Source organism: Choloepus didactylus, chromosome 19 (genome assembly GCF_015220235.1).
Source record: "Choloepus didactylus isolate mChoDid1 chromosome 19, mChoDid1.pri, whole genome shotgun sequence".
Classification (NCBI taxonomy): domain Eukaryota; kingdom Metazoa; phylum Chordata; class Mammalia; order Pilosa; family Megalonychidae; genus Choloepus; species Choloepus didactylus.
Window position 1 is genome coordinate 49,291,602 of NC_051325.1, and position 27,574 is coordinate 49,319,175.

Here is a 27,574-nt window from a genome sequence, read left to right on the forward strand (position 1 = left end):
TCAAAGCCCAGAACACCTCACTGCCTGGCTAGTCCAAATACTAGCAATGGGTTAGTGATTTTAATGGCCCTAACACCTTCCTGTTTAGTCCGAGATTCAGGGAGTTCCCTGGATCTAGGATTTTTAATGCCTAAAACCAGGAAATTTCCGGGCAAAGCAGAGTGAGCTGATTACTCTACACCAGAGCAATTTGCTGTTTTGTAATCTGTGTTGTCTTGTGGAGACGGGTAGAGGTGGACATTCTGAGAATGGGGCACTGTTTTTTTTTTTGCCTGGTGGAAATTCTGCACAGAAGGGTCCCCTGACATCATCTAGTTAGTCCCTCAACCCACATGTCAAGGAAAAATGCAATTAGCTCCCTTCAAGGATTTCCAAAATCAGATTCCTCTTTTGGTTGGCACTACACTGATTTTAGAAAAAAGTACAGTGCAGGGTGCTGACAGCTTTAAAATAGTAAGACTTCCTAATCTTGATCAGGTTATGCCTCTCATCTATCATAAAATTTTATAATTTTTCCCTATAGAGATCTTGCATGTCTATGTTATATTTATTCCAAGGGGCTTGGTTTTTTAAAATGATATGGAAATGTATAATTTTTGAATTTATATTCTAGTCATCTGACATAGCAATAGGCTGACTTATTTTTTTCTTATTCTAATGCTGTATTTTCTCTTGTTTAATTGTATTGGTTAATATCTCCAATACAAAATAAAGTCCTAGAGGAATGGATATATACACACACACACACACTTTTAAAAATCCCATAACTTGGCCATAGTTTTTCTTCTAAGGCTGTAAGTTTGTTTTGCTGTCTGCACCCACAGTCTCCATTCCTGAGTTCTCCATGAATCCTAGAGACTGGTTACTACAGGTATTTATATTTTAAAAAGAGTTTGGTCCCCAAAGAAAGGCTAGTGATGGAAAGTTAAGAAGAGTGTTTGGATAGGACGTCCAGTACAGTCCACCTCAAGTGAAAATGTTAAAATGGAAGATGGTTGTGGCACTCTTCCCAGAGTCACTGAGATGGAGAAAGGAGAGAAGAGGAGGCAGATGAGAAAGAAACAAGACAGAGGGACCAGAAGGGGTCAGCAAGTAAGTAGGAAGTAGAGACCATTGACAGGATGAAATAATTTAAATAGAAGGAAGATGTAGAGTCACTGTCTCACAATCTCAAGGGGATGGGAAAAAGAACTCACCTCCTCATCCTATAAAACCAAAATAACTTTGCCACATTTTGCAAGAGACAGTCTGTATCAGTGCTTGGGCTGGCTGGTTTCAGTTCTGCTTTCTAGTTCCAATTCTGCCACCAGATAACACAGAGTCAGCGGATCAGCTTGGATGAGCACATAAGTCTCCTGACTCCCAGGCCAGAAGGTTTGACTCACTTCCAGGATCCCTGTTCCAGTGGCTGGTTCTTCCACCACACACAGAGTGAGTGAAGAAATGCACAAGCTGTTCTGATCCCCAGGGGCTTGCTATGTGTGGGTGGCAAACAAGATTGGGGAGAAGAAAATACCCTACAGTGAGCACCTACTGTGTGCCAGGCACCCTGACGGTCATTGCACAGGCCATCGTTTTTCATCCTCGCAGCTGAGGTGCTAAGATAATCTGGTTCCATTCCTTAAAGTGGGTCCACTGGGTCTGTAGAGGTTATGGGATTTTGCCAGTCTTACAAAGCTGGTGAATACTGGAGTGTGGACTACACACCACATCTGTCTGAACTTAAAACCTATGAACATTCCTGTGCTAGCGAAATTCATTTCAGGCAATCGTGGGCTGCTTCTAGCCTAATAGCTCCCCATTTATTCTCTAGAGTTTGCAGGATCAGAAGAAATTAGTGCACTAATCCTCAGCAAAGAAAAACCAGTTTATTTGAACACTAAATTGACTCTCTCTCTCTGTCTCACTATTCTCTCCCTCTCTCTATCTATATATGTATATATGTATGTATGTATGTACATATGAATAACTATGTAGTCTTTGGCCCACAAATTCCTCCCCATAACAGATGAGTGGAAAAATGGGGAAAAAATTAGATGAAGAATAGGGTGGGATGGAGGGGATGGAGAGCTTGGGGTGTTCTTTTTTGCTTTTATTTTTATTTTAGAGTAAGGAAAAGTTTCAAAAATTGAGTCTGGTGATGAGCACACAACTGTATGATAGTGCTGTGAATAATTGATTCTACACTGTGGATGACTGTAGGGTGTGTGAATATATCTCAATAAAACTATTTAAAAATAAATGAACAATGGGGGGAGGGGAATGGGATGTTTTGGATGTTCTTTTTTTTTAATCCTTATTTTATTTTTTGGAATAATGAAAATGGTCAAAGATTGACTGTGGTGATTGATGCACAATTATGATAATATTGTGAACAACAGATTGTATACTTTGGATGATAGTATGTTATGTGACTATGTCTCAGTAAAATTGCATTAAAAAATTCCTCCCCATACACTTTAGTTTGAAAAAATAATCAAGGATTCATGAAGGAAAATGCTAAAATGACATTTTTAACGTATTAGCAATTGGTACTCACAAATTCTTGATGTAGGGACATATTTTGAAGTACAGCTGTGCAAATATGGAAAATCAGGTGTTAAGAAATATTTGCATGATTGAAGAGGGATGGAGAAGGAAAGTAACAAATTACAGGTGATTCAAACGTAAGAAAACAAAGGATTGTTTCTATTAAGTATGTGAAGAAACTAGAATACATAATAAAATGAGACCCGGGTTAATTCTATGTATCAGGAATATCATCCTTTCTAAAAAGAATTTTTTCATATTATTCTCTTTTCTCTTCTGTGTAAATTCTCTTGTAATTAGAGAAAAGTAAATGACACCTTCCAGGAAATAAAAATTCCTTTAGCAAAAGGAGAGGATTTGTTATGGGAGAGGAGGGGTTGTCCCTTGGAGGAGCCCAAGTCCCACCTGGCAAAGGACAGGGCAAGGGGCCGGCAGAGAGGAGGAAAGAGGAAACAGGGACTGCTTGCTGTGCCCTGGCTCGCCGGCGGAGGCAGCGAGGCACCGGGCTGTCCGCTCTCCTTTTCTCTCCTTCCCTCTCCACACCCAGCTGCCCCAGGAGAGCGCAGTGACTTTCTGGCTAGCCTTAGAGGCCGCCTGCTCTGGTCAGACTCATGGCGCCCCGGGCCCTGCTGCCCGTCCTGCTGCTCTGTGTGCTGCTGCTGCAGGCCCAGGGAGGGCCCCGCGACCGCAGGAGAGCGCAGAGTAGGTGGTGGCGGGAGGGACCGGGAGGGCAGGAGGGGCTGTGGCCGGTCTGAAGAGGACCTGGGACTTGGTCCCTGTCGGCAAGTGGAGCTCTGAGCCCGGCGCCGTGGAGACTCGGGGCCCCCCAGCTGTGGCCCGCCAGCCCCCTCTCCCGGCCGGGGAGGACGGGGCAGCCCGCGGCTTCTGATCCTCCTTCCAGAACTCCAGCGATGAATGGGCCACAGGCTAGCGGAAGGTGCCCCCGAGCTGAGGATCAGATGGGAAAAGAGTTGCTATGCCTTGATTTATGCATATAGGGGAAGAATAAGCATATACAGAAGTGGGAGTGGGTGTAGAAAAAGAGGACATGGGCAAGGAAAACGTGGGGTGTACAGGGCCAAGTTAAAGTTATCATCAGAGGGACCAGGATGGGGTGGCGGGAGGAGAACTAATGGAAGTGACATTTTCCTGGCAGGAAAAAAGGAGACAGAACCTGGGATGAGAGGACACAGAGGCACTTGCAAATTCTGGAGGGTGGGAGAGGGTTTGGAAGGTCTCTCAGGCTTCTTTGTTCTCAGGGTCAGAGTGCAGCTCCAAGGGGGGCTTCAGGAAGGCCAGGAGCAATAGGGGAGACAGGGTCCTGGCTGCAGGTGTGTGCAGAGAGTCGCATAGACCCCGGCAGTGGGAGGTCGATTGAGGGCTGGGGGGGGGGGGGTGCTCATGGGATTTAAGGTCTTACCAATCACCAGGGTTTGGTGAGGGGCATGAAGGGAGCGTCCTGAAAAGTCAGGCACATCGTTAGTGCATCTGGGATCTGGACTGTTGCAGGAGGCTGCCAGGCTTGAGAAGGGGGTTCTAGGGGCCTGGTTCCATTCATCCTGCCTCCTGCCCCTTTGCAGAACCACAGCACGCCCTAGAAATCAAAGTCTGTGAGAAGAGGACTAATATATATATGTGCAAACGCCAATGTACAGTTGACAAAGAATGTCAAGCAAATAACATATGCTGTTCTACCTACTGCGGGAACGTTTGCATGAGCCTCCTGTGAGAGGGTGGGTGGGAGGCCGGCCAGCTGCGCCTCCTTGCTCCTTCCCGCCCTCCAGCAGAGACCAGGCCCCTCCACGGAAGCACGAGGACCACACACACACCCTGGCCCAGGAATGCCACCCTCCTCGCCGCCTGCGCTACTCGTCTCTGTCAAATAAACCAGTGCAAACACCCAGGGACGCTGCCTCTTTTGCTCCCACTCCCTGTGCTCGTTGACAACCCAGTCGCAGCACCCACACTGGGCCCTTCTTGTGCCAGGTCCAGATCTCCCACTCCCGGTCATGCTCCCCCGCCCTCCCTCCCTGGGCCCACGCACCCTGCCAGGCCCCGGGAGGCTCAGCTGCCTTGTTGTTCTGCTCACTGGACCAGCTCTCCCAGGGGAGAGCCCGCTAGTGGGTGGCATTTCTAAACACCGAGGAGAACGTTCCCAACCCTGGCATCAGAAAGGCCAGATCAGGTGTGAGATCAGTGGAGGTAGAACGTGGGGTGTGCAGTGGGAGCCCCCAAGGGCTGCTTTCCTGTCCACAGCTCGGCCCACCCCACCCCGTCTCCTTGTGAGTTGGTGAGCTAGAGATTATTGTCCCTTTACAATGAGGAAAATGAACCCCAGGGGAATCCTGTCCTATGCCCCAGGCCCAAACCAAGTGAGAGGACATAAGGCAGCTTGAGGAAGATGTTTCCTCTGGACTCCTTCAGTTTGCACACTTCACCTCCACCATGCCCGGACCAGAGACCTGCAGATGAGGGCCTGCAGTAACCCACAGGTCTCCATCATCCACCAAGGTGGGTGCACCTGCCTTGGGGTGTAAACTGCGTGCTGTCCATTAGATTAGCCACCTCTACCTTTCCCGAGTCCTCTTCCCTGTGGTCTCATTCTCATCCTTTGAGCCCAGAGGACAGCCACGGGGTGGGAGAACAGATGGTCTATGCCGATGCTGCTAAGGTGCACTTAGCACAGGGCAGCTGTGTATCTTGCCCATGGTCCCGTGGTGAGCCAGCAGGAATTAATCACTGGGACACAGACTCCCTTCCACTCTTTCCAACCACAACTCCTCTAAGTGCTTCTGGGCTCAGCAGGTAGACCACGCCCATAGTCATCCTCTAGTTCAGAGCTTCCTGGGGGACCGTACATGAAGGAGGCATCAGACGAGGAAACCTGCCTCCATCAGACTGGACCCTTGATCCCCGCAGAATCATCATTGAGCTCTGGGTGTTGAGGTTCTCCTCTACCTCTGCCAAAAACTTCCGTTGGACAAATGGGTCTTGGGAACGAGATCATGATCAACTAGTAACACCAACATCATTGGAGGTAAGTGGCAGTAACAAACATTCAGATCATGATGCTCCTGAGGCCTTGTGGGCAGGAAAGTCAAACCCATATCCAAAATATGTGTTGAATCATGCCACATCCAGAATGGAAGGAGTCCAATGTATTCAACTTGCTACCAAAGGGCTGGTTGAACTCCTCAAGGGACAGTGCTGTGTCAAGGACACATCAGTAGATTCTGTTCTTGGCAGGTTGGACATTTAGCAGTGGCAGTGGCTACATAAATGAGAACCCAAGTTGTTGAGTTCATGAAACTTCATACTTACTACCTACACTTTCTTGCTCTCTTTGTACGAATACTAGGATATCTGATCTGTCTTATTATGGATTTCTGCTGGCCCTACCCAATCTGTCCCATGTGAAAGAAAACTAACTGCTTGAGGTCCTCTTAACTAATATGGGAGGCAGTGAATATATTTCCATATCAGTGGCCAAATGCCATGTACCTGAGTGGATGTCATATGCTCTAGCAAAGATATCACATCTGGTACATCAGATGCAATTGAGATTACTATGACTTGGTTGAATTTGCAGGAGTCCACTGTCATCCTCCAGATCTGTTTGGTTTTTATAGAGGCCAAACTGGTGAGTTTAAGTGTGGATATAATGGGAGCACCATCCCAACGTCCTTTGGTCTTAATTTATTGGCGTTCCACCTGAGATGTAGTATTGTCTTTGAGCTACTGTCCTATCCAGGGAGGGCAGTTTCAGAGGCTTCCACTTGATTTCTCCCACATACCATGGAACCAATGTGAAATTTATACCTCCTCCTAAGTATGATCACTCAATTTTATATGCAGGGACCTGAAAATACTACTGGGAGGGCCCAACGGATGAACTATGGACCAGACCCAGAGCAAAATTTATTACCTGGTCCCCATAACCCTCTCCCCCTGCCACTTCAACAAGGGGGTTGCATTCCTGCCAGTTTTAACACTTGCACTACTATTACATAGCAAGGGTTATTGCAGCTCTACCTACCATCAGATGGGATGTTCATTGCCAGGTGGCCAGCAGTTATTCCAGATCCTACTTTGAAATTTGCTTCCTAATACCACTCCCAATACTAAATTTTATATGTTATTTTACCTGGGAAACATTCTCTGGGTTCTGGGTTCTGGTCAATACAGTATGGGTGGAACTGATGAAGACCATGTCGGGTCTGACTATAATAACCCTTGCATGTTGCTCCTCACTTTCTTTTCTTCTTCCACATCAGTTGTGGACTCCACATGTTGAAGATGGTGTCATAAGGTGGAACAAGCCTGAGTCACCAAGTCGCCACTTGGGAGAAGAGCCTGGTGTTGCGGCCCAATCTCATTAAATTAGTATTGAGCATGAAGCAGCTCTCTAATGGACCAAGTTCCAGTGGGACTTGGGGGGTGTTATAATCATCAGCCTTAAAAACCCTGAATAACATGTACCTATGGGCTGTGATGTCCCACTTCTTCCTGGTCCCTGTTCCATGAGATAGAGCATCTAAGCATAGTATCCCTCCCAAATAAACCAAGACACAAGCCCAGGTCTGTCTGCCAACTTACCTGTCCTTTTGCTGCAACAATTACAGCCCAACACTTGCTGTCCTTCTTCTTTGTGCCTAGATCCCCAGCAGATTTCTCTGTCCCCTCACTCTTTGCACATTTATCCTCCTCATCCAGGTGTCAGGGAGCCTCATCTCTACTTCTCTCTCCTCATTGGACCTAAAAAAAAAAAAAGTGGGAGAAAAATGTTCCTGTGTGAGCATCTCCTTTCACTGCAGAAAACATTCCTGTTCCCACAGCCAAAATCTTGGACTTCCCACACTGGAATACAGCTTTCCTTTTGCTCTTATGTTGGTTTGGATATATTAAGTCCCCCAGAAAAGCCATATTCTTTAATGCAATCTTGGTGGGGGGCAGACTGATTAGTCTGTTGATTAGGGTGGAATATCAGATTAAATTATTTTTATGGAGCTTGTGGATCCCACACATTCAGGATGGGTCTTGATTAGTTCACTGGAGTGTTTAAGAGAGAAGATAAGAGGTGACACAGATCCAGATGCTTGCTGATGCTTGGAGATCTTGGAGATGCAGACAGAAGGATGTTTGGAGATGCTAAGCTAAGAGATGAAGCCCAGAGTTTGCCCTGGAGAAGCTAAGAGAGGCCTCTTGGATGCTTAGAAAGAAACACCCCAGGAGAACGAAGAAGCGAGCTGAGAGAAACTAAGAGAGACAGAAGGTCAAAGACATTTTGGAGAAAGCCATTCTGAAATGCAACCTGTGAGCAAAGGACCAGAAGACACCAGCCACATGCCTTCCCAAGTAACAGAGGTGTTCTGGATGCCATTGGTTTTTCTGCAGTGAAGGTACCCTCTTATTGATGCCATAGTTTGGACACTTTTATGCCCTTAGGACTGTAAACTTGTAACCAAATAAATCCCCTTTATAAAAGCCAATCCATTTATGGTATTTTGCATAATGGCAGCATTAGCAAACTTTAACAACCCTCTTCAACTCTTTTATCCTCCTATCCCAGGTTTGTGATTTGTTTGGTGTTAAACTGGGTGATTTGGGATACTTAGTTGGGTAGGGCTTCATTCATTTGTTTTTCAAACATAACATTACACTACATATGGCAGACACTGGCTCTATGCACTTAATGCATGATAACTCATGGAATCCTTACAGCAACCCTATGAGGGGTTGCTCATTAACCACCTACAAATGAGGAAATTGAGGTGCAGAGAGGATTAATATCTCACCCAAAGTAACTGGGAACCAGGATTTTAATCCAGATTAAGTCCATGTTTAAATATTAGTATTAGTGTTTGTCAGGGTTCTCCAAGGAAACAGAATCAGCGGGAGATATCTATAAATATGAGATTTTATAAAAGTGTCTCACCCAACTGTGGGAATGCATGAGTCCAAATTCTGTAGGGCAAGCAGCGAGCTGGCAACTCCAATGAAGTTCTTTAATGAACACCCCAGGAGAGGCTGGCTAGCTGAAGAGGAGAAATTCCATAGGGTAAGCTGTGAGCTGGCACTCCAATGAGGGTCTTCAGTGACTTCCCCAGGAGAAGCTGGGTGTCTGGCTGAAGAAGTGAAGGTTCTCTCTCTTCTCCCTTAAAAGTCTTCAACTGATTTCAACCAGCTTTCTGGTTTATTGACAAGCCACAGATGTCCTTGCAGTAATGGTTAGGCCAGTGCTTGCTTGATCAGACAACTGGGCACTATCATCTGGCTGCGTTGACACATGAACCTAACCATCACATCATGTTACATGACCTTTTCTAAGCTCTCTTGGTAGAGATCTCTCTTTTCACTGGCACAAAGGCCACAAAAAAATCAATAACAAGGCTGATGCTGACAACAGAGAATTAATATACAGAGGGAAGGGTCTTGACAAAGATCACACAAAAGGTAGAGAAAAGGAGGAACCTGAGATGGCGACTAGGTGAGACGGAGAAAAATCACCTCCGTGGAAAACACTAGATAAAAAAACAGAAAGGACCCAGAACAACACTTCCAGAGTAGCACCAGCCGGACAAGTAAGCCACAGGGAACGTGCGTTTTGTGAAACCAGGAGTCTGCATTCTGAAATGAGTGAGTGAGTAGGCTGAATCCCTCGGCCACGCTGTGCTGTGGGGAAACGGTGGGTTGGCGTTTTTTTAAAAAAAAGAAGCCTGAGAACAGCTGCAGATAAGACAGGAGCGGTCTGGACTAATGCCTCAGTGTCTGGGGTGGAGGATACCCCTTCCCACACCCACTGCTGATTGTTTCGGGCCCAGGGGAGCAAAGTGGAGACGCACGACTTGCAGCCGTCTCCCCAGCGGGTGGGGCTGCTCCTGCCCAAGGCCGAGCACACAGCACAGAGCCGAGCCAAGAAACCCAGCCCGACAGGGAGTCTTTCCCGCAGCACCACTCACAAGACACAGTATCGGCGGTGGACAGTGGCCTTGAATACACCCACAGCTGATCGTCCCGGAGCTGGGAGAGCGGAACTGTGCGGAAAGGGGGAAGTTAACGTGTCCCATTCAACCATCTTTGAAGTGGGCTGGGAACGCCCCTACACAGCCCGGCGGCCCAGGGCTTCCCTGGAGGCCGGTGCTCACTTGTGACGTGGCTCGGCCCTCCCCCCCTCAGCAGAGGTCCTGGAAAAGCACAGCAGGGAGGGAGGATCTGCTCGGAAATCCCAGGGAACCTACATCAATACCAAGGACTTTTGTGTCAGCGGTGGAGAACAGCCTTAAATCTCTGGGAACACCTAGGAGGTTTGATTATTAAACCTGCCCTTCCTCCCTAACCGCTCAGGCACACGCCCCTCACTGAGGGCAGACGGCACCGACAACACACCCAAATTAAGTGCACCAATTGGACCCCACAGGAATCAGATCCCCACACACCACAAAGTTGGGGAGAACTGACTTGAGGGGAATAAGTGACTCACGGTCGCCATCTGCTGGTTAGTTAGAGAAAGTGTATGTCACGAAGCTGCAATTCTAACAAATTAAAGATCAAGTAAAGCAAATGCCAAGAGGTCAAAAACAACAGAAAATCTTAAAGCATATGATAAAACCAGATGACATGGAGAACCCAAACCCAAACACTCAAATCAAAAGATCCTAAGACACACAGTTCCTGGCGAATTAATCAAAGAACTACAGACAGACAATGAGAGCATGGCACGGGATATAAAAGACTTGAAGAAGAGCATGGCACAGAATATAAAAGACATAAAGAAGACCCTAGAAGAGCATAAAGAAGATATTGCAAGAGTAAATAAAAAAATAGAAGATCTTATGGAAATAAAAGAAACTGTAGGCGAAATTAAAAAGACTCTGGATACTCATAATACAAGATTAGAGGAAGTTGAACAACAACTCAGCCTCCTCGAGGACCACAGAACAGAAAATGAAAGAACAAAAGAAAGAATGGGGAAAAAAATTGAAAAAATTGAAATGGATCTCAGGGATATGATAGATAAAATAAAGGTCAAAATTTAAGACTCATTGGTGTCCCAGAAGAGGAAGAGAAGGGTAAAGGTCTAGAAAGAGTATTCAAAGAAATTGTTGGGGAAAACTTCCCAAACCTTCTACACAATATAAATACACAAAGCATAATTGCCCAGCTAACTCCAATAGAATAAACTCAGACAAACCCACTCCAAGACATATTCTGTTCAGACTCTCAAATACTGAAGAGAAGGAGCAAGTTCTAAAAGCAGCAAGAGAAAAGCAATTCACCACATACAAAGGAAACAACATAAGACTAAGTAGTGACTACTCAGCGGCCACCATGGAGGCAACAAGGCAGTGGCATGACATATTTAAAATTGTGAGAGAGTAAAATTTCCAACCAAGAATACTTTATCCAGCAAAACTCTCCTTCAAATTTGAGGGAGAGCTTAAATTTTTCACAGACAAACAAATGCTGAGAGAGTTTGCTAATAAAAGACCTGCCCTACTTCAGATATAAAGCGAGCCCTACCGACAGAGAAACAAAGAAATGAGAGAGAAATATAGAGACTTTTAACAGACATATATAGAATATTACATCCCAGGTCACTGGGACACACGTTCTTACTAGTGATCACGGATCTTTCTCCAGAATGGACTGTATGCGGGGATGTAAAAACAAACCTCAATAAAATAAAAAATAAAAAAATGAATTTGTTCAAAGCACATTCTCTGACCACAATGGAATACAAATAGGAGTCAATAACCATCAGAGACTTGGAGAACTCAGAAACACCTGAAGGATAAAAGTGAGGGGGAGATGAAAACATTCCCGGACAATCAAAAGCTGAGGAACTTCATCACCAGTAGATCAGTCCTAAGCAGGCTGAAAGGAAGGGACACTAAACAATTGACTGCAACCACATGAAGAAATAAAGATTTCCAGTAAAGATCACATGGTAAATATAAAGACCAATACTACTGTATTGTTGATTTATAACTCCACTATTTACTTCCTACAGGATCTAAAATACATAAACTGTAATGATAAACCGGTGGTTTTGGACTCAATGTAAAATATGTAATTCCTGACAAGAACTACATAAAGGTTGGGGAAATGGAGGAGTATAGGAACACAGTTTATGTGTCCTGTTGAAGTTAAGTTGGTATCAAAGAAAAACAAGATGGTTATAGATTTAAGAGGTTAAATTTAAGCCCCATGGTAAACACAAGGTATCAGAGAATATGACCAAAGAGATGAAAAGTAGAGTATGGGTTCCAAGAAGTGGGGGAAGGGGCAATGGAGAGTTAAGAAATGAGAGTAGGGGTTTTTGTTGGGGTTGAAGGGAAGCTTCTAGAAATGGATGGTCGGAAGGTGATAGCATTGCAACATTCTATATGTGATTAATCCCACTAAGGGAATGCTAGGGAGGAGTGGAATAGGAAGATTTAGGCTGTATATATGTTTCCACAATTGAAAAAAAAAAGACAGTCTAAATAGATGACAATTAAATGCCAAGGATGATCCTGGAAGGGATCTGAGGTCGGAGGAGAGGAGGCTCAAAGGGACACAGATGGGACACAAGAAAAAAAAAAAAAAAGGAAATATAGAATGTAAGCTTTGTATCAATGTTGAATTTCTTGAACTTCTTAGCTGCGTTTAATGAGATTGCATAAAATAATGTTCTTGTCCATGGGAAAGGTATATGTGAATCATATTGTTTGTTCAGAGATATGTGCAGCTTGCTCTCATATGTTCAGAGGACAGAGCAATAGATGATGGATGTTAGGGAGGGAGAGAGGGAGGGAAAGAGGGAGGGAAAGAGACAGTGGTGTGACAGGATCTTTTTTTTTTTTCATATAGTTTTATTATTTCAGTGTTTGTAATAGAGATAAATTAGACAGTTTAGGTTAATGCTGATAAATAAATAAATGTGCCTGCAAATTTATTATATATTTTTACTTAAGAAGAAGAGTATGCTGAAAATTATTAGAAAATAACAAGCAACTTTAATGAACTCTTCTTTGCCTTTTGCCTGGAATAAATCAAATGTCAGTAGTGATATCTAGCTGTCCTTTTATGTGTAGGATTTCAGATGTCCTGTCCTTCAGTTCAGTAATCCTTTCTTCTGCCACTCCAAGTCTGCTGTTGTATGTCTGCATTGTGTTTTTCCTCTCTTCCATTGTGCCTTTCATTCCCTTAAGTTCTGCTGTTTGCTTTTTCAAGCTTACAAATTCTTCCTTAACATCACTCAGGATCTTTTTTTATATCCTTCATCTTTTTTGACATATTTTCTTTCAACTCTTTGATTTGATTTACAAGATTTGTTTGAATATGTTTAATTAGTTGTTTCACCTCTTGAATCTCAGTTGGTGTTAGGTGTGGCTCATGATATTTTACTGTCTAGGCTCTGATTTCCTTGATTGGTTTACTCTGGAGGTTGTTTTCTCTCTTTTGCCTTGGGTTTTGTTGTTGGTTTTCTTTGATCTCCTTATTTCTTTGTTTCTCTTGCTGGCCAATTGTCAGACTGGCTTTTCCCCCCAGTCTTCCCCCAAGTCCCGCACCCACCATGGGCTGCTACAGGGATGGGATGTAGGCACTGGGCACTTGAGCCAGTTCACTGTGTGTGGTAACAAAGATGTGCTAGCTTTCAGTGGTGTTCTGTTTCCCTTGCACTTTCTACACTGTCCAGCAGATGGCACTGTTCAGTAACAATCATCCTCAGAGGCTGCTTTGCCTCCAAGCACAGGTTGCTTACAGATTAGCTCAAACTGTGGGATTCCTAAACCCTCAACTTGTCAGCCAAAATCTGGCTAAATGTGGGGGCTACACCTGTGGCATAGTACTCCCTCAGCTGGCACAGTAATTCAGCCATCCCCAAGGCAAGGAAATGGCTGCCAGCTGCTGCTTCCATCACTGGTGGGGGAACGTCTTTCAGACCCAGGGCTGGAAACAATCTCTGTCTGTGTTTTCTCAGTGTCTTTGTCTCTCACTGATCTGGGCCTTGAAAAGTCCTCCCCTATCCCCTGGGTCTTCAAACTGGGGGTATCTCTCACTGCTCTGAGAGATTTAAAAATTTATGTCTCTGGTGGGAGGGCTCCCATCTGCTAATTCTGTGCCTATCCCATGTGGAGACTGAGTGGAGGGAGGGGAGAGGACTGGCTTGCTCATCTGTGATGTAATATTCCTACCTGATATTTCTTCTCTTTCTTTAATTTGGCATCTGCAGGGTCTTTCTCCAGCTTTTATCCTCCTCCCAAGTTTCAAACAATTCAGAGTTGTCCTTTTTTTTGGTTGAATCTCTGTAGAGGAGTTCTCAGTAGCTGTTTATGTCACCATGTTGATGACATCACTCCCTTACAGAATTGTTGAAACCTACATTTTCCTTGGTCTGCTTATCTAATATGACTGGTATCTGGGAGAGCCGGAGGGTTGCCTTGGACTGGGTCTGAAGGAGACTACCTGTTTCTTTTTTGGCTCCATGGAGAAAGCCCCAGTCATTTTCAGTTTCCAGGGCTGTGACTCTGGGAAGGGTGGAGCGTGACAGGATCTTAAAGGTGATGGATCGGGGTATCGGGCAAGGGGGGTCGGGGTATGATGGAGTTCTATGTATGGGGTTTGTACTGTTTTTACAACTGTTCCTGTAAGATTGAACTTATTTCAAAATAAAATTTATTATTAAAAAAAGGTAGAGAAAAATAGATACACAGATCCTCCCCCCAACTCCACATGGTGGGGAAAGGAGGCTCTTACAGGTGCACAGTGTTCTGCCCTTACCTTTATTACCTGCAGCAAAAAGGGAAAAACAAAAGTACTCCCTGGATAGGAATTCAGTGACAAAGTTCTGGAAGTACTCAATTTATGTCTTGCATGGGGCAGAACACATCAGCCACACCCAGAACCATGATTAAATTCTGAGTCTGAAATTTGTTCTGCCCATTGTCCGTCCCCTGTGCAGGGACTTCGCTGTTCTTAAAGACCAGAAAGAAGAGCCATTGGCTCAATAATTACCAGCACCTCCAACACAGACACATTCACAGGTATGTGGGGTTGGGGTCCTGGGGCAAAAGCTTTCCTTCATGGCTTGCCTGGATGGGTCCCTGTCCAAAGCATACCCCCAGATCATGCCAACATCCTCCATCTGTGGCAGAAATTGGTGCCCTTGTTCAAATGGAGAAACGGAGACAGATAAAGACGGCCCAGCTGGACACTATGTCTTCACACGTGATACCCCAAGAAGGATACAACATTGCCTACATAGTATTCTCATTGAGAATGCATAACCTAGATCTAACCACAAAGAAATCTCTGGCAAACCCGAAGTGAGCTATATTTAATTAAAAGGAAGGGGTGGCTGTATTCTTCAAAAATGTTAATGTCATAAAAGACAAACCGCATTATTGGGTGAATTGATAAAATGAAATACTTAGATGGTAGATATTTTATCAATGTAAAATTTAATGAGGTTGATAACTGCACTGTGTTCATGTAAGACAAAGCCCCTATTGTCAAGCAATACTCACTGAAGTATTTAGAAATAAAGGGCCATGATATATTAAACTTACTCTTAAATGCTTCCAAAAAAAAAAACAAACAAACAAAACATGAGAGACAAAGACAGAGAAATAAAGCAAATGGAATAAATTATTAAAATAGGTAAATCTGGGTAAATGACAAACAGATATTCTTTGTACTATTCTTCCTCTTGTAATAACAGTTTCAAAAAAAAAGGTAAGGCAACCCATCTAATGATCCATGTGCCTCAAATTTTATTTTTCTAATTTTTAAGTCTTCACGTAAGTCAAAAGGAGAATGAGTTTAGCCTTTCTGGAGAGTTTGCACATTTTAAAATGTCTCTAGGTATTGTGCCTGCTTTTAAGAATTTGAATGGATTTCAACCAATACATGCAGGTTCTCTTCTGCTTGGTTGACAGAGCTGAAGCAAAACTAAAACCTTTCAGGAAGAATTGGTTACTTGCAGGGAAAGGGATAATTACTCCACTGTGTGTAATTCATCGAATCCAAACTTCTCCCTTGTCCTCGATTCTTTTCTCTTCCTTTCTGTTTGGCTTCAGGAAGGTGAAGCAGCAGATTAGGAGTGAGGGAGAGGTAGGGAAAGGGCTGGGAATTTGAACAGCACATAACCTCCTTCTGGCCCCAACTCCCACCACCAGGGAGCTGATGAGTGTTTATTTTGCATAATCTAGATTCCAGGTCCTAGACCCTCTCTTATTTTCTCTTTAACATTGATCTCCATCTAACATATTATGTATTTCCTTCATGTATCTCATTTATCTTTCCCCTGGACTAAAGAACGCTTTATGAGAGCAGGGATTTTTGTCTGCTTTGCTCACTATCATATCCTTAGGGCTTTGGAATAGTACCTCAAGTATGGTAATCACTTAGTATAAATATTTGCGGAATGAATGAATTTAGGACAGATGAATAAATGAATGAACCTCACATCACTCACCAGAATTAATTCCAAATAGGTTAAGTAATTAAAAGAAAAAAGTTAAACCTCAACAAAGTCAATGAGGTTAAATAACTGTCACCCCTCTGGAAGAGGTAAGAGGTTCTGAGCCAACATTTATTTTGCACATTCTCTGTGCCAGGCCCTAAGCTTAGTGCTTCACATATTCAATTTGCAATAACACAATGAGGTGGATACTAAAATAACTCCTATATTGCAGATGGGGAAACCGAGGCTGTGACATGTTGTGTGATTCGCCAATCACATAACTTGTACTAAGCTAAATTGGGTTTGGGTTGGGATTCAAGCCCAGGTCCCGATGACTCCCGTGCTCATGCTCTGCTGTCTGTCCTACACTGCTCCAACAGTCCACAGTGTACTGACAAATGGGAGAGAATGTCCCTCCCATGGTCCAACAAGATGGATATCCTGTTTTTAGAATAAACCAATCTTAATGGAGAAAAAAATGGCAACAACTATTCCAAACCTGAAATAGGCAGGTACCATTTATCCAGGACTTCTAGATCTACAAACTAATAATTGATTTAACCAATTTTAGTTGAAGATAGTTCTCAATGGCATGTTTTCCTAAGCAAGAGAAATTCCAAATATTTGGATGTCTTATGATGAACGGGAAAACGTTAATGATATGTGTAACTGGTTTGTTGGGAAAATGACCAAGGAACTGAGTGTCCCTGGTAGTGTGTTGAAAGGCTTGTCCTTTTTCCCTTTTAAATGTATTCAGCAGAGCTGGTTCTTTTCCTGCTTCTGGATGAGAGCTTGGCTATAGGACTTGACTTCCAGTCACTCTTAGGTTATAATACACTGCCCAAATTTAAACTATTAAAAAATCTAGTCCTATGTAATAGTCAAAACATCCTGCTTAAATTAAAACTCTGGAATCCCCACACCTAGAAACCTGCAATTGGGGAAGAGAGTGGTCATTTTCCTCTCTCTTTCCTCTTCTTGTGTTCCCACCGTTCCTACCTCAGCTGGTTAACTGCCATTTTGGAGGTGGAAGGGGAAGAAGAGAGAAAGGGGTCAGGACAGCTCTCTTTGGCAGGTGCTGTTGTAAGCTGGCTTTGCGCTTTCTGGGATTAGCATTGCTTACAGTTCACTCTCTAGTTGGGGCTTCCAGGGGTTCTTTGAATCTTCTTCCACCCCAGTTGATGGAAGTGTCTCCCCTGTGGTTTTCTTGACATGGCTGAATGCATCTCCTTTCTGGCTGGTCTGTTGTGACTACTTCCCCAGCCCCTAAGCATTTGGCTGTTCACCTTTTGCTTCTTTCTGCTGAGGTTTCACAGCCCTTCCAGGCAGCCTGCCAGGACTGCAACAAAGACAAGCCCACCTTGGTTCTTTCTTGCATCCTTTGAACTATCAGACTCCATAGTGCAAACTGCAGCCTCTTCCTTGCAACCACAGGTTGCATCAGTTAGCCTCCCACCCTTTTGCATTCTCAGGTGTGACTCAGACACCTGTCAACTGTGACCCCACAAACTCTTGGGGCACATATAAAGCTTTATGAGAGGTATCCTTAAAGCATTTCCAGTGACCTGGAATTAAGAGACTGTACCAGCCACCCATATTACAGCTCTCTTTAAAGAAATTTTGCCCCAAAATCTCCTCCAAAGCATGTCAAATTCTTGACCATTTTCTACCTTTAAAATGAGTAAGATTTTAAATCCTTTAATCACTTCTTGGCACATTGTCTCTCAAGTTCTACAGGTTGATCTGTCACACAGCTCAGAGGTCTTAGCCAAAACTTTCATTTTAATATCCTGTTACACATTTTTAAATAAAAAGTCAAGAAATACCACAGCAAGCCTGATATGTTTTCAGTTTTATAAAAACAATTGATAATCATATATACACACGTATGAAAGACAGAATAACATACACAAACATAATGGAATTACTATAATTTTTCATTTCCTTCTTTGTACTTTTTTACATTTTAAGAATTCTGTAACCCAAATGTGAATTATCTTTTAATCAAGGGAAGTCAACACATTTCCAAAATATTTTTTTCTGCAAAGGGAAGACATGAGGCATGAGATGGGAAGATACCTTTTGGTAAAGCCAGTGCTCAGCTTAGGTATGTGCATATTGTTGGGCAGGCAGAGGGCAAGGAAAAATAACTAAAAGACAAAGTGAAATGGAATTCACAAGCACATCCTCTCACTTCACATCTCTCTTTCCCTATTTCTCTCTCTCAATCTCTAGCAACAATTGGGAAGGAAAAAAAATCTCCCTGCCCATGTCTTTGCAGACTCAGATGGTCAGCAAAAGGAAGACCTGGATGCCGCTGATCGTAACATGCCTCTGTGTGGTGCTACTGTCTGTGCTGGGAGAAATGAAGAGAAAACATGGCAGTAGGTGGTAGCCTGGGTTGGGGAAGAAGGAAGGGGATGACAGGCTCATTCCTGGACAAGAGAAGGGGTACCGTATCTGGCACATCTGACTCAGAACCCAGCTTCCTCAGATCACCCATTGGAGAATCTGATACAGGGAGACCTAAGTAATCCCCAAGCTGAGGTCCTTCATGGCTCCTTCTTCCAGCCTCGAAAGTAGCAAAGAGCATGTGCCAGCAATGATGTGGGGGGATGGGACTGGGTACCAATACACAGCTGCCCTACCTTGCCCATATTTTCAAAAGCTTTGTGTCTTGGCTGTGTATACTTGGATGAGTACCAAGTGGGCATTTCTTAAAACATACCTTCAGACTTAGTGGCAGGATCTTTCTGAATGCAAAAAAGATAAAAAAGAGGCATGAGATGGGTTCTTAGTGAGGTAAAGTTTAAGACCATTTGATAACAAAATGAGATCAATGAAGGGGCCAAGAAAATTGGGTGAGAGAGTGAAGGATTTGAAAAGAGGCTGGATTATTAAAGGCAGGGTCAGCGAGGAAGGGAAAAGAAAAGGAGAAAAAATCTGTTCCTTACTGTCCCTGGCCTAGTTTCCCACACTATGAAATAGGTGGCTAGAGGATATTCAGGCCCTAAGATCTCTCTTTAATAAAAAGATTTTATTGGGGGTGGGGTGGGGTGCATGAATGCTGGGGATATAGAGAGTCCAGAGGCTGCAGAACTATTAGGACCTGTGATGGTGAAGAAGGCAAAGAGGCCAGTGCAGATGCAAAAGAGACAATGAAGATGCAGTAGGGTAAGAGAGAATGCAATGGCTAAGTGATTGTATACTTCAGATGGTTTGTATGGTGTGTGAAAATGAATAAAACTGCATTTTTTAAAAATGCAATGGCTAGAATTTGAGGAGGTTCAGGAAAAGGATTTTCTTATAAGGCAGAGAGACACCTTGAGTGGGAGATGGGGCTCAGATTCTAGGAGAAGCTGTTAAGCTTACAAAAGGCTTCTAACTCTTACTCTTGACTACATATCCCCTGTCAACCTCTGCCATCTTATGTCAATTTCAGAAGGTGAAGACTTACTTGAGGAGTGCTGGGGAGAGCCGAAAGTTGCAGACTGCACCAGAAAGTGCTCTAGAAACTTTAAATGTGAAAACAGAAATTACAGCTGCTGCTGGACCTACTGTGGAAACATCTGTTGGAAAAATAAAGTGAGTTGGGAGACACGTGCTTGGGTGGGTGTCCTCACTGACTCTCATCCTCTTCTTAGAGGCTATTACTCCTAAACAGAGGACTGCAGCACCCCAACTCTGAGGCACAAAAATAGCAGAAGAAAAAGTATCCCTGCCCCCAAACCTGGAAAGCAATTCCCTGCCCAATAAACCAAGATCTCCCCTTGGGAGTCATTGTTTCTTTTCCTATATAATCAAATGCTTTCCTCATTATATTATCCAACAGTTTGTTCTCATAGTAACTTTTGTTCACATTTCTAGCCACTACCTACATAGTTAGAACCTTTCCATGGACCTGTTTGGCTCAGCCAGGCCCAAAGAAGCCTAGTTTCTACCTTTCTTTCCTCGATAGACCAAGACTCCCCTACTCAGAAGTAGACAACCCCTGTTGTTACATAAAGTATTCCTGTCCCACGGTCTGGTCGGTTTGAGTGCTATTAAGCTTAAGAATGAATGCATGCTTTCAGAGTTCCCAAGTCTCTAAGCACCCAACCTTTTTCTCTTTCAGAAAAACTTTCAAAGTCTGCAAACACTCTAACTTCCCACTGGCCCACTACCCATGTGGGTTGGGAGAAGTTTAAGAGGTCTAAAAGCAGTGCTGTGCAGCCACTTTCAGGAATACTGGTCTGTTCACATTGAGGGCTTAGCAGGTGCAAATCACTGACAAATAAACTCATTCAACCGCATTGGGCCTTGGCTTCCTTCACTCCATTCTGGTACCCTTGATTGCTCTTATGACAACTCACAACATCATTCCCTCCTACCATGTATGCAAGCTTCCAACTCTTCATAGGCTAATCTCAGGGGCGTCATAGAATAGAAATTTACTTATCACAAGCCATTTTACTGTGGCTAATTGGCACATCTGTCAGCTGAAAGGTCCTAGAAGCACTGACACCCAGCAGCAAAGAGCACACCTAGAGCCCAGATTCTGGTTTTTAAATAAAAGGACCATGGCACCTTAGAGAAGTAGCTGATTCTAGGATTGGACATGGAAAATACAAGATGAGCCTGGGCTTCTGTGGCAGAAGGTAAGGAAAGGCTCAAAAGCAAAATAATGGGGCAATATCCAAGGGAAACAGGAGCCAACCTGAAAGAGCTCACAGAGGCCAAAGTGAGAACAATTTGAGCATACAGTTTTAATTGCTGATCTAGTGAAAGAAAATGCTACAAAGAAGGCAGAAAAGTAGCAAACTTCAATATAAAACTGCTATTAAAGAAAACAAAAATGTAAATCAAAACAATTCTACCAAAAAATTCTCCCACCAGAAAAACCTCAAAGGAGAAAAAAGAAAAAAAGGTAGTACAAATTTAACTAAATATCTGTAAGCAAACATTTGACATAGGAAAAAATACCTTGAATCGAAATTTTTAAATTCAGCATACAAATAGACAAAAAAACAGAGATACAAAATGAGAATTGACAGACCATTTAAAAAAATGGAAAAAGAGGTAAAAGTCATCTTAAAAATAAAGATTATGTTACAAGATGCCCAAGACAGAAGTTTAACTAAAGTATAAAAGGCATTAAGAAAAGGAATGAAAACAGCCAAGAGACCAAAAATACTAGAGTAAAAATAATAAGAGAGAAAAAATTCATAAAGAAAATGGGCAAAGAAAAATTTTTAATATATATCATCTGAGATCTTCAAAAAGAAAACAAAAGTAGCCAATATTTAAAACTATAGTTCAAGAAAACTGCTGTAAAGAAAACAAAACCTGAATCAACATATGAAAAGGGCAACCATGTGCACAGCAGAAAAGACCCCGAATAACCTTGGAAACCGGAAGTTTGGTGTCCTCTAACTTAGATTAATACTTCCGTTTTTTGTTTTTTTTTTTACCATACCTCACTAATAATCTGCAGGAGGGGAACATTTCCCAAGCTAAGACAATGGACACAAAATTTGCTGGGGGATATAATCCCAAAGAACGTAATTTTAATGTAGAGTTGAGGCTACAACTTTCTTTAGATAGAAGACCTTCCTTGAATTGTTCATATAATGACCATCCTAATTCTATCAGGGCTTTGGGGCATCTCTTGGTGATAGGTGATGCACTCAGGTACTAAACCCAGCACTTGCTTACTGTGGTTCCTGAACTGGGTGCCCTGGGCTACCAGAGGTGGGGGTGAGATACACCTTCCAGGTGAAAGCATCAGCATGGGCCCACCTTGGGAGATGAAGCAGCCCGAGGACAGAAGGCAGGGGTTGACCTGCATCATGATGCATGAGGTGGAGACGATGCTTCTAGAGTCCTCCCCCCTTCGCTGACGTAAGGAAGGGTAATGTCTGAGTCATGGGATGGGAACAAGGGAATGCAGAAGCAGTGGCAGCCAGGAGGCTGTTTGTTTGGGCTCCAACAGACCAGCTCCTCTGTGACTCTCTGACATCTAGGCCCTGATATTTTAGAGATTCCAGGTCTTGACAGAATCTGAATTTGCTTCTTCCTCTGCCTCAGTGAGATGCAGGATCTTCCAGGGGTCCTTGCTCCCCTAAGAAAACTAAGAAAGGGGGCACAGATGTTCCCATAGATGGCAGAGATGAACTGATGTGCAGAGGGCACCCCTTCCAGCCACAGTATTCCAGATGCAATTTCTGAGTTCCCTGGGTCAGGTGGGGGGTCCACAGAGCTCTTGGGAACACAGGTCAGGGCACAGTTATCACAAAAGAGCAGAAAACTGTGCCAATTAAATGCAGGGTCCATGGCACTCATGCCAGTGGCAGGAATAGATCGGCCAACACCCGGAGTGTGCCCACATGGTAGAAAGCAAAGAACCAGGAGCTGGGAGATCACTGCCACTGTGGCCCCTGGCAGGCCACTTTGCCTCTCTTAATATTCTCCACCAGGCTGTTTGGAGGATGGCCTGGGAAGATGCTTTGGAGAGGGAGCCTTTGGAAAATGAAGTACCAAATAATAGCTCTTAGAGACCATGGCATTACTACCACTTACCTCCAATGATGCTGGTCTTACTAGTTGATCATGATCTCATTCCCAAGACCCACTTGTCCACAGGAAGCTCTTGGCAGAGGTAGAGGAGAACCTTAACACCCAGAGCTCAATGATGATTCTGCGGCAGTCAAGGGTCCAGTCTGATGGAGGCAGGTTTCCTCGTCTGATGCCTCCTTCATTTACGGACCCCCAGGAAGCTCTGAACTAGAGGATGACACAGCCCCAGGCCTACAGGCGTGGTCTCTCTGCTGAGCCCAGGAGCACTTAGAGGAGTTGTGGTTGTGAAGAGTGGGAGGGAGTCTGTGTCCCAGTGATTAATTCCTGCTGGCTCACCACGGGACCATGGGCAAGACCCACAGCTGCCCTGTGCCAAGTGCACCTTAGCAGCATCAGCATGGACCACCTGTTCTCCCACCCCATGGCTGTCCTCTGGGCTAAAAGGGTGAGTATGAGACTATAGGAAAGAGGACTCGGGAAAGGTAGAGACGGCTCGGCTAATGGACAGCACCCAGTTCACACCCCATGGTAGGCACAGCCACCCTGGTGGATGATGGAGACCTGTGGGTTACTGCAGGCCCTCATCTGCAGGTCTCTGGTCCGGGCATAGTGGAGGTGAAGTGTGCAAACTGAAGGAGTCCAGAGGAAACATCCTTCTCAAGCTGCATTATGTCCTCTCACTCTGTTTGGGCCTGGGGCATGGGACAGGACTCCCCTGGGGTTCATTTTCCTCACTGTAAAGGGACAATAATCTCTAGCTCACCAGGAGACAGGGAGATGGGGTGGGGTGGGCCGAGGCCATGGACAGGAAAGCGGCCCTTGGAGGCTCCCACTGCCCACCCCACGTTCTACCTTTGCCAATCTAACGCCTGATCTGGCCCTTCTGACGCCAGGGTTGGGAACGTTCTCCTCGGTGTTTAGAAATGCCACCCACTAGCGGACTCTCCCCTGGGAGAGCTGGTCCAGTGAGCAGAACAACAAGGCAGCTGAGCCTCCCGGGGCCTGGCAGGGTGCGTGGGCCCAGGGAGGGAGGGCGGGGGAGCATGACCGGGAATGGGAGATCTGGACCTGGCACAAGAAGGGCCCGGTGTGGGTGCTGCGACTGGGTTGTCAAGGAGCACAGGGAGTGGGAGCAAAAGAGGCAGCGTCCCTGGGCGTTTGCACTGGTTTATTTGACAGAGACGAGTAGCGCAGGCGGCGAGGAGGGTGGCATTCCTGGGCCAGGGTGTGTGTGGTCCTCGTGCTTCCGTGGAGGGGCCTGGTGTCTGCCGGAGGGCGGGAAGGAGCAAGGAGGCGCAGCCGGCCGGCCTCCCACCCACCCTCTCACAGGAGGCTCATGCAAACGTTCCCGCAGTAGGTCGAACAGCATGTATCTTTACCCGGACATTTTTGGAAAAATGAACAATGGTGCCTGCAAAGGTATACACTGGGCTTCTTCTGGCAGACCTTGTTATCTGAAACGGGGCAGTAGGCAGGATGAATGGAACCAGGCCCCTAGAACCCCCTTCTCAAGCCTGGCAGCCTCCTGCAACAGTCCAGATCCCAGATGCACTCACGACGTGCCTGACTTTTCAGGACGCTCCCTTCATGCCCCTTGCCAAACCCTGGTGATTGGTAAGACCTTAAATTCCGTGAGCACCCCCCCCCCCAGCCCTCAATCGACCTCCCACTGCCGGGGTCTGTGCGACTCTCTGCACACACCTGCAGCCAGGACCCCGTCTCCCCTATTGCTCCTGGCCTTCCTGAAGCCCCCCTTGGAGCTGCACTCTGACCCTGAGAACAAAGAAGCCTGAGAGACCTTCCAAACCCTCTCCCACCCTCCAGAATTTGCAAGTGCCTCTGTGTCCTCTCATCCCAGGTTCTGTCTCCTTTTTTCCTGCCAGGAAAATGTCACTTCCATTAGTTCTCCTCCCGCCACCCCATCCTGGTCCCTCTGATGATAACTTTAACTTGGCCCTGTACACCCCACGTTTTCCTTGCCCATGTCCTCTTTTTCTACACCCACTCCCACTTCTGTATATGCTTATTCTTCCCCTATATGCATAAATCAAGGCATAGCAACTCTTTTCCCATCTGATCCTCAGCTCGGGGGCACCTTCCGCTAGCCTGTGGCCCATTCATCGCTGGAGTTCTGGAAGGAGGATCAGAAGCCGCGGGCTGCCCCGTCCTCCCCGGCCGGGAGAGGGGGCTGGCGGGCCACAGCTGGGGGGCCCCGAGTCTCCACGGCGCCGGGCTCAGAGCTCCACTTGCCGACAGGGACCAAGTCCCAGGTCCTCTTCAGACCGGCCACAGCCCCTCCTGCCCTCCCGGTCCCTCCCGCCACCACCTACTCTGCGCTCTCCTGCGGTCGCGGGGCCCTCCCTGGGCCTGCAGCAGCAGCACACAGAGCAGCAGGACGGGCAGCAGGGCCCGGGGCGCCATGAGTCTGACCAGAGCAGGCGGCCTCTAAGGCTAGCCAGAAAGTCACTGCGCTCTCCTGGGGCAGCTGGGTGTGGAGAGGGAAGGAGAGAAAAGGAGAGCGGACAGCCCGGTGCCTCGCTGCCTCCGCCGGCGAGCCAGGGCACAGCAAGCAGTCCCTGTTTCCTCTTTCCTCCTCTCTGCCGGCCCCTTGCCCTGTCCTTTGCCAGGTGGGACTTGGGCTCCTCCAAGGGACAACCCCTCCTCTCCCATAACAAATCCTCTCCTTTTGCTAAAGGAATTTTTATTTCCTGGAAGGTGTCATTTACTTTTCTCTAATTACAAGAGAATTTACACAGAAGAGAAAAGAGAATAATATGAAAAAATTCTTTTTAGAAAGGATGATATTCCTAATACATAGAATTAACCCGGGTCTCATTTTATTATGTATTCTAGTTTCTTCACATACTTAATAGAAACAATCCTTTGTTTTCTTACATTTGAATCACCTGTAATTTGTTACTTTCCTTCTCCATCCCTCTTTTAATCATGCAAATATTTCTTAACACCTGATTTTTCATATTTGCACAGCTGTGCCTCAAAATATGTCCCTATGTCAAGAATTTGTGAGTAGCAATTGCTGATTTGCTAAACAATGTCATTTTAGCATTTTCCTTCGTGAATCCTTGATTATTTTTTCAAACTAAAGTGTTTGGGGAGGGATTTGTGGGCCAAAGACTACATAGTTATTTCATGTGTACATACATACATACATACATATGTATATAGAGAGAGGGAGAGAATAGTGAGACAGAGAGAGAAAGTCAATTTAGTGTTCAAATAAACTGGTTTTTCTTTGCTGAGGATTAGTGCACTAATTTCTTCTGATCCTACAAAACTCTAGAGAACAAATTGTGAGCTATTAGGCTAGAAGCAGCCCACGATTGTCTGAAACGACTTTCACCAGCACAGGAATGTTCATGGATTTTAAGTTCAGACAGATGTGGTGTGTAGTCCACACTCCAGTATTCACCAGCTTTGTGAGACTGGCAAAATCCCATAACCTCTACAGACCCAGTGGACCCACTTTATGGAATGGAACCAGATTATCTTGGCACCTCAGCTGTGAGGATGAAAAACGATGGCCTGTGCAATGACCGTCAGGGTGCCTGGCACACAGTAGGTGCTCACTGTAGGGTATTTTCTTCTCCCCAATCTTGTTTGCCACCCACACATAGCAAGCCCCTGGGGATCAGAACAGCTTGTGCATTTCTTCACTCACTCTGTGTGTGGTGGAAGAACCAGCCACTGGAACAGGAAGTGAGTCAAACCTTCTGGCCTGGGAGTCAGGAGACTTACGTGCTCATCCAAGCTGATCTGCTGACTCTGTGTTAACTGGTGGCAGAATGGGAACTAGAAAGCAGAACCGATAACAGCCAGCCTAAGCACTGACACAAACTATCTCTTGCAAAATGTGGCAAAGTTATTTTGGCTTTATAGGGTGAGGAGGTGAGTTCTTAATCTGGGACCTTTCTCCATCTCCATGAGATTGTGAGACTCTACGTCTTTCTTCATTTAAATTATTTCATCCTATCAATGGTCTCTACCTCCTACTCACTTGCTAACCCCTTCTGGCTCCTCTTTCTCTCTGCTTCTTTCTCATCTGCCTCCTCTTCTTTCCTTTCTCCATCCCAGTGACTATGGGAAGAGTGCCACAACTATCTTCCACTTCAACATTTTCTAGGTGGACAGTTTTACTCAAAGATACATGATCTTCATCCTATAACTTGAAATGATCTGTTCAGGCCTCCCTATCCAATAGTCTTTCTACATGATACCTAAATTTCCATCACTAGCCATTCTTTCTTTGGAGACCAGACATCATTTAAGATGCAAATGCCCATGTAGCAATAGTCTCTAGGATTCATGGAGAACTCAGGAATGGAGACTGTGGGTGCAGACATTAACAATACAGTGCATGTGGAAACTGGAGTCTGAAACGAGGCACACAGTCAATATCTTAGAGCTCAGACAGGGGTAGGAGTTTGTCAGCTGAGGGATCATGACAAGTTCTCTAAGAGGAGGTGTCCTTTGGCCTTGAACAATTGGAGGAAATGGGCTCTCAGAAGTAAAGAAATTTATTCTCCCTTAACAGTTGGAAGAGGGGGCACCTTACAGGTGTTGGACATAGAAAGTAAGAGAAGATAGGAAGAAGATGATGGTGAAGATTTGACCCTGTTCTGATCTTCCAAAGGCTCAAAGGAGAACATTCATTGAATTAATGTTTATTGAATTCTCATGCGCAGGACACTGAGCTGTGTGCTACATACTGTAGCATAAATCAGACAGTATTCCTACCCTATTACATTCATAATCTAGCAGAAGAAACAAAAATCCAATAATTTATAAAGCAATGTGGTGAGGACTTCTGAAGGAGAACAAGATGCTATAGAAGCCCAGCATAGGATCTACTGACCCATCTGGGAGGAATCGGTAAAGATTTTGTGAAGGATTGCTCCTTTTAATGTGAAACCTTAAGGGGGAGCAGAAGTCAACATGTATCTTCCAGTTCAATGTGGAACATGAAGTTAGTGCTCAACACACATTAGGCTTTTTACCAATAATCTTGTACAAATCTTCCTT

The 27,574-nt window shown here is 45.0% G+C and overlaps 3 protein-coding genes across 7 annotated transcripts; 2 read left to right on the forward strand and 1 right to left on the reverse strand.

Annotated features, from left to right (window-relative positions):
- Positions 1 to 1,339: 1,339 nt before the first annotated feature.
- Positions 1,340 to 20,264, forward strand: WFDC11 (WAP four-disulfide core domain 11). Of its 4 annotated transcripts, none has more exons than XM_037811574.1 (4): positions 1,387 to 1,431; positions 18,215 to 18,363; positions 19,422 to 19,564; positions 20,094 to 20,264. In XM_037811574.1, exons 2-4 carry the CDS (start codon positions 18,249 to 18,251, stop codon positions 20,121 to 20,123), a joined length of 288 nt encoding a protein of 95 aa, XP_037667502.1. In that variant the 5' UTR covers positions 1,387 to 1,431; positions 18,215 to 18,248; the 3' UTR covers positions 20,124 to 20,264. The 4 variants fall into 4 exon arrangements, with proteins under 4 accessions (XP_037667500.1, XP_037667502.1, XP_037667499.1 ...); XM_037811573.1 differs by lacking the exons at positions 1,387 to 1,431; positions 20,094 to 20,264 and adding exons at positions 4,953 to 5,040; positions 5,449 to 5,566 and having other exon boundaries at positions 18,261 to 18,363; positions 19,422 to 19,662; XM_037811572.1 differs by lacking the exon at positions 20,094 to 20,264 and having other exon boundaries at positions 1,340 to 1,431; positions 18,261 to 18,363; positions 19,422 to 19,662.
- On the forward strand, positions 3,095 to 4,425 carry LOC119515534 (WAP four-disulfide core domain protein 10A-like). Its single transcript, XM_037811577.1, has 2 exons — positions 3,095 to 3,231; positions 4,110 to 4,425. Exons 1-2 carry the CDS (start codon positions 3,141 to 3,143, stop codon positions 4,256 to 4,258), a joined length of 240 nt encoding a protein of 79 aa, XP_037667505.1. The 5' UTR covers positions 3,095 to 3,140; the 3' UTR covers positions 4,259 to 4,425.
- A 3,365-nt stretch (positions 20,265 to 23,629) lies between the features above and the next one.
- On the reverse strand, positions 23,630 to 25,289 carry LOC119515533 (protein WFDC10B-like). 2 transcript variants are annotated; one of them, XM_037811575.1, is made up of 3 exons: positions 24,865 to 25,289; positions 23,919 to 23,988; positions 23,630 to 23,807 (listed from the first exon to the last, which is right to left on the reverse strand). In XM_037811575.1, exons 1-3 carry the CDS (start codon positions 24,953 to 24,955, stop codon positions 23,645 to 23,647), a joined length of 324 nt encoding a protein of 107 aa, XP_037667503.1. In that variant the 5' UTR covers positions 24,956 to 25,289; the 3' UTR covers positions 23,630 to 23,644. The 2 variants fall into 2 exon arrangements, with proteins under 2 accessions (XP_037667503.1, XP_037667504.1); XM_037811576.1 differs by having other exon boundaries at positions 23,686 to 23,988; positions 24,865 to 25,269.
- Between the last annotated feature and the right edge of the window lie 2,285 nt (positions 25,290 to 27,574).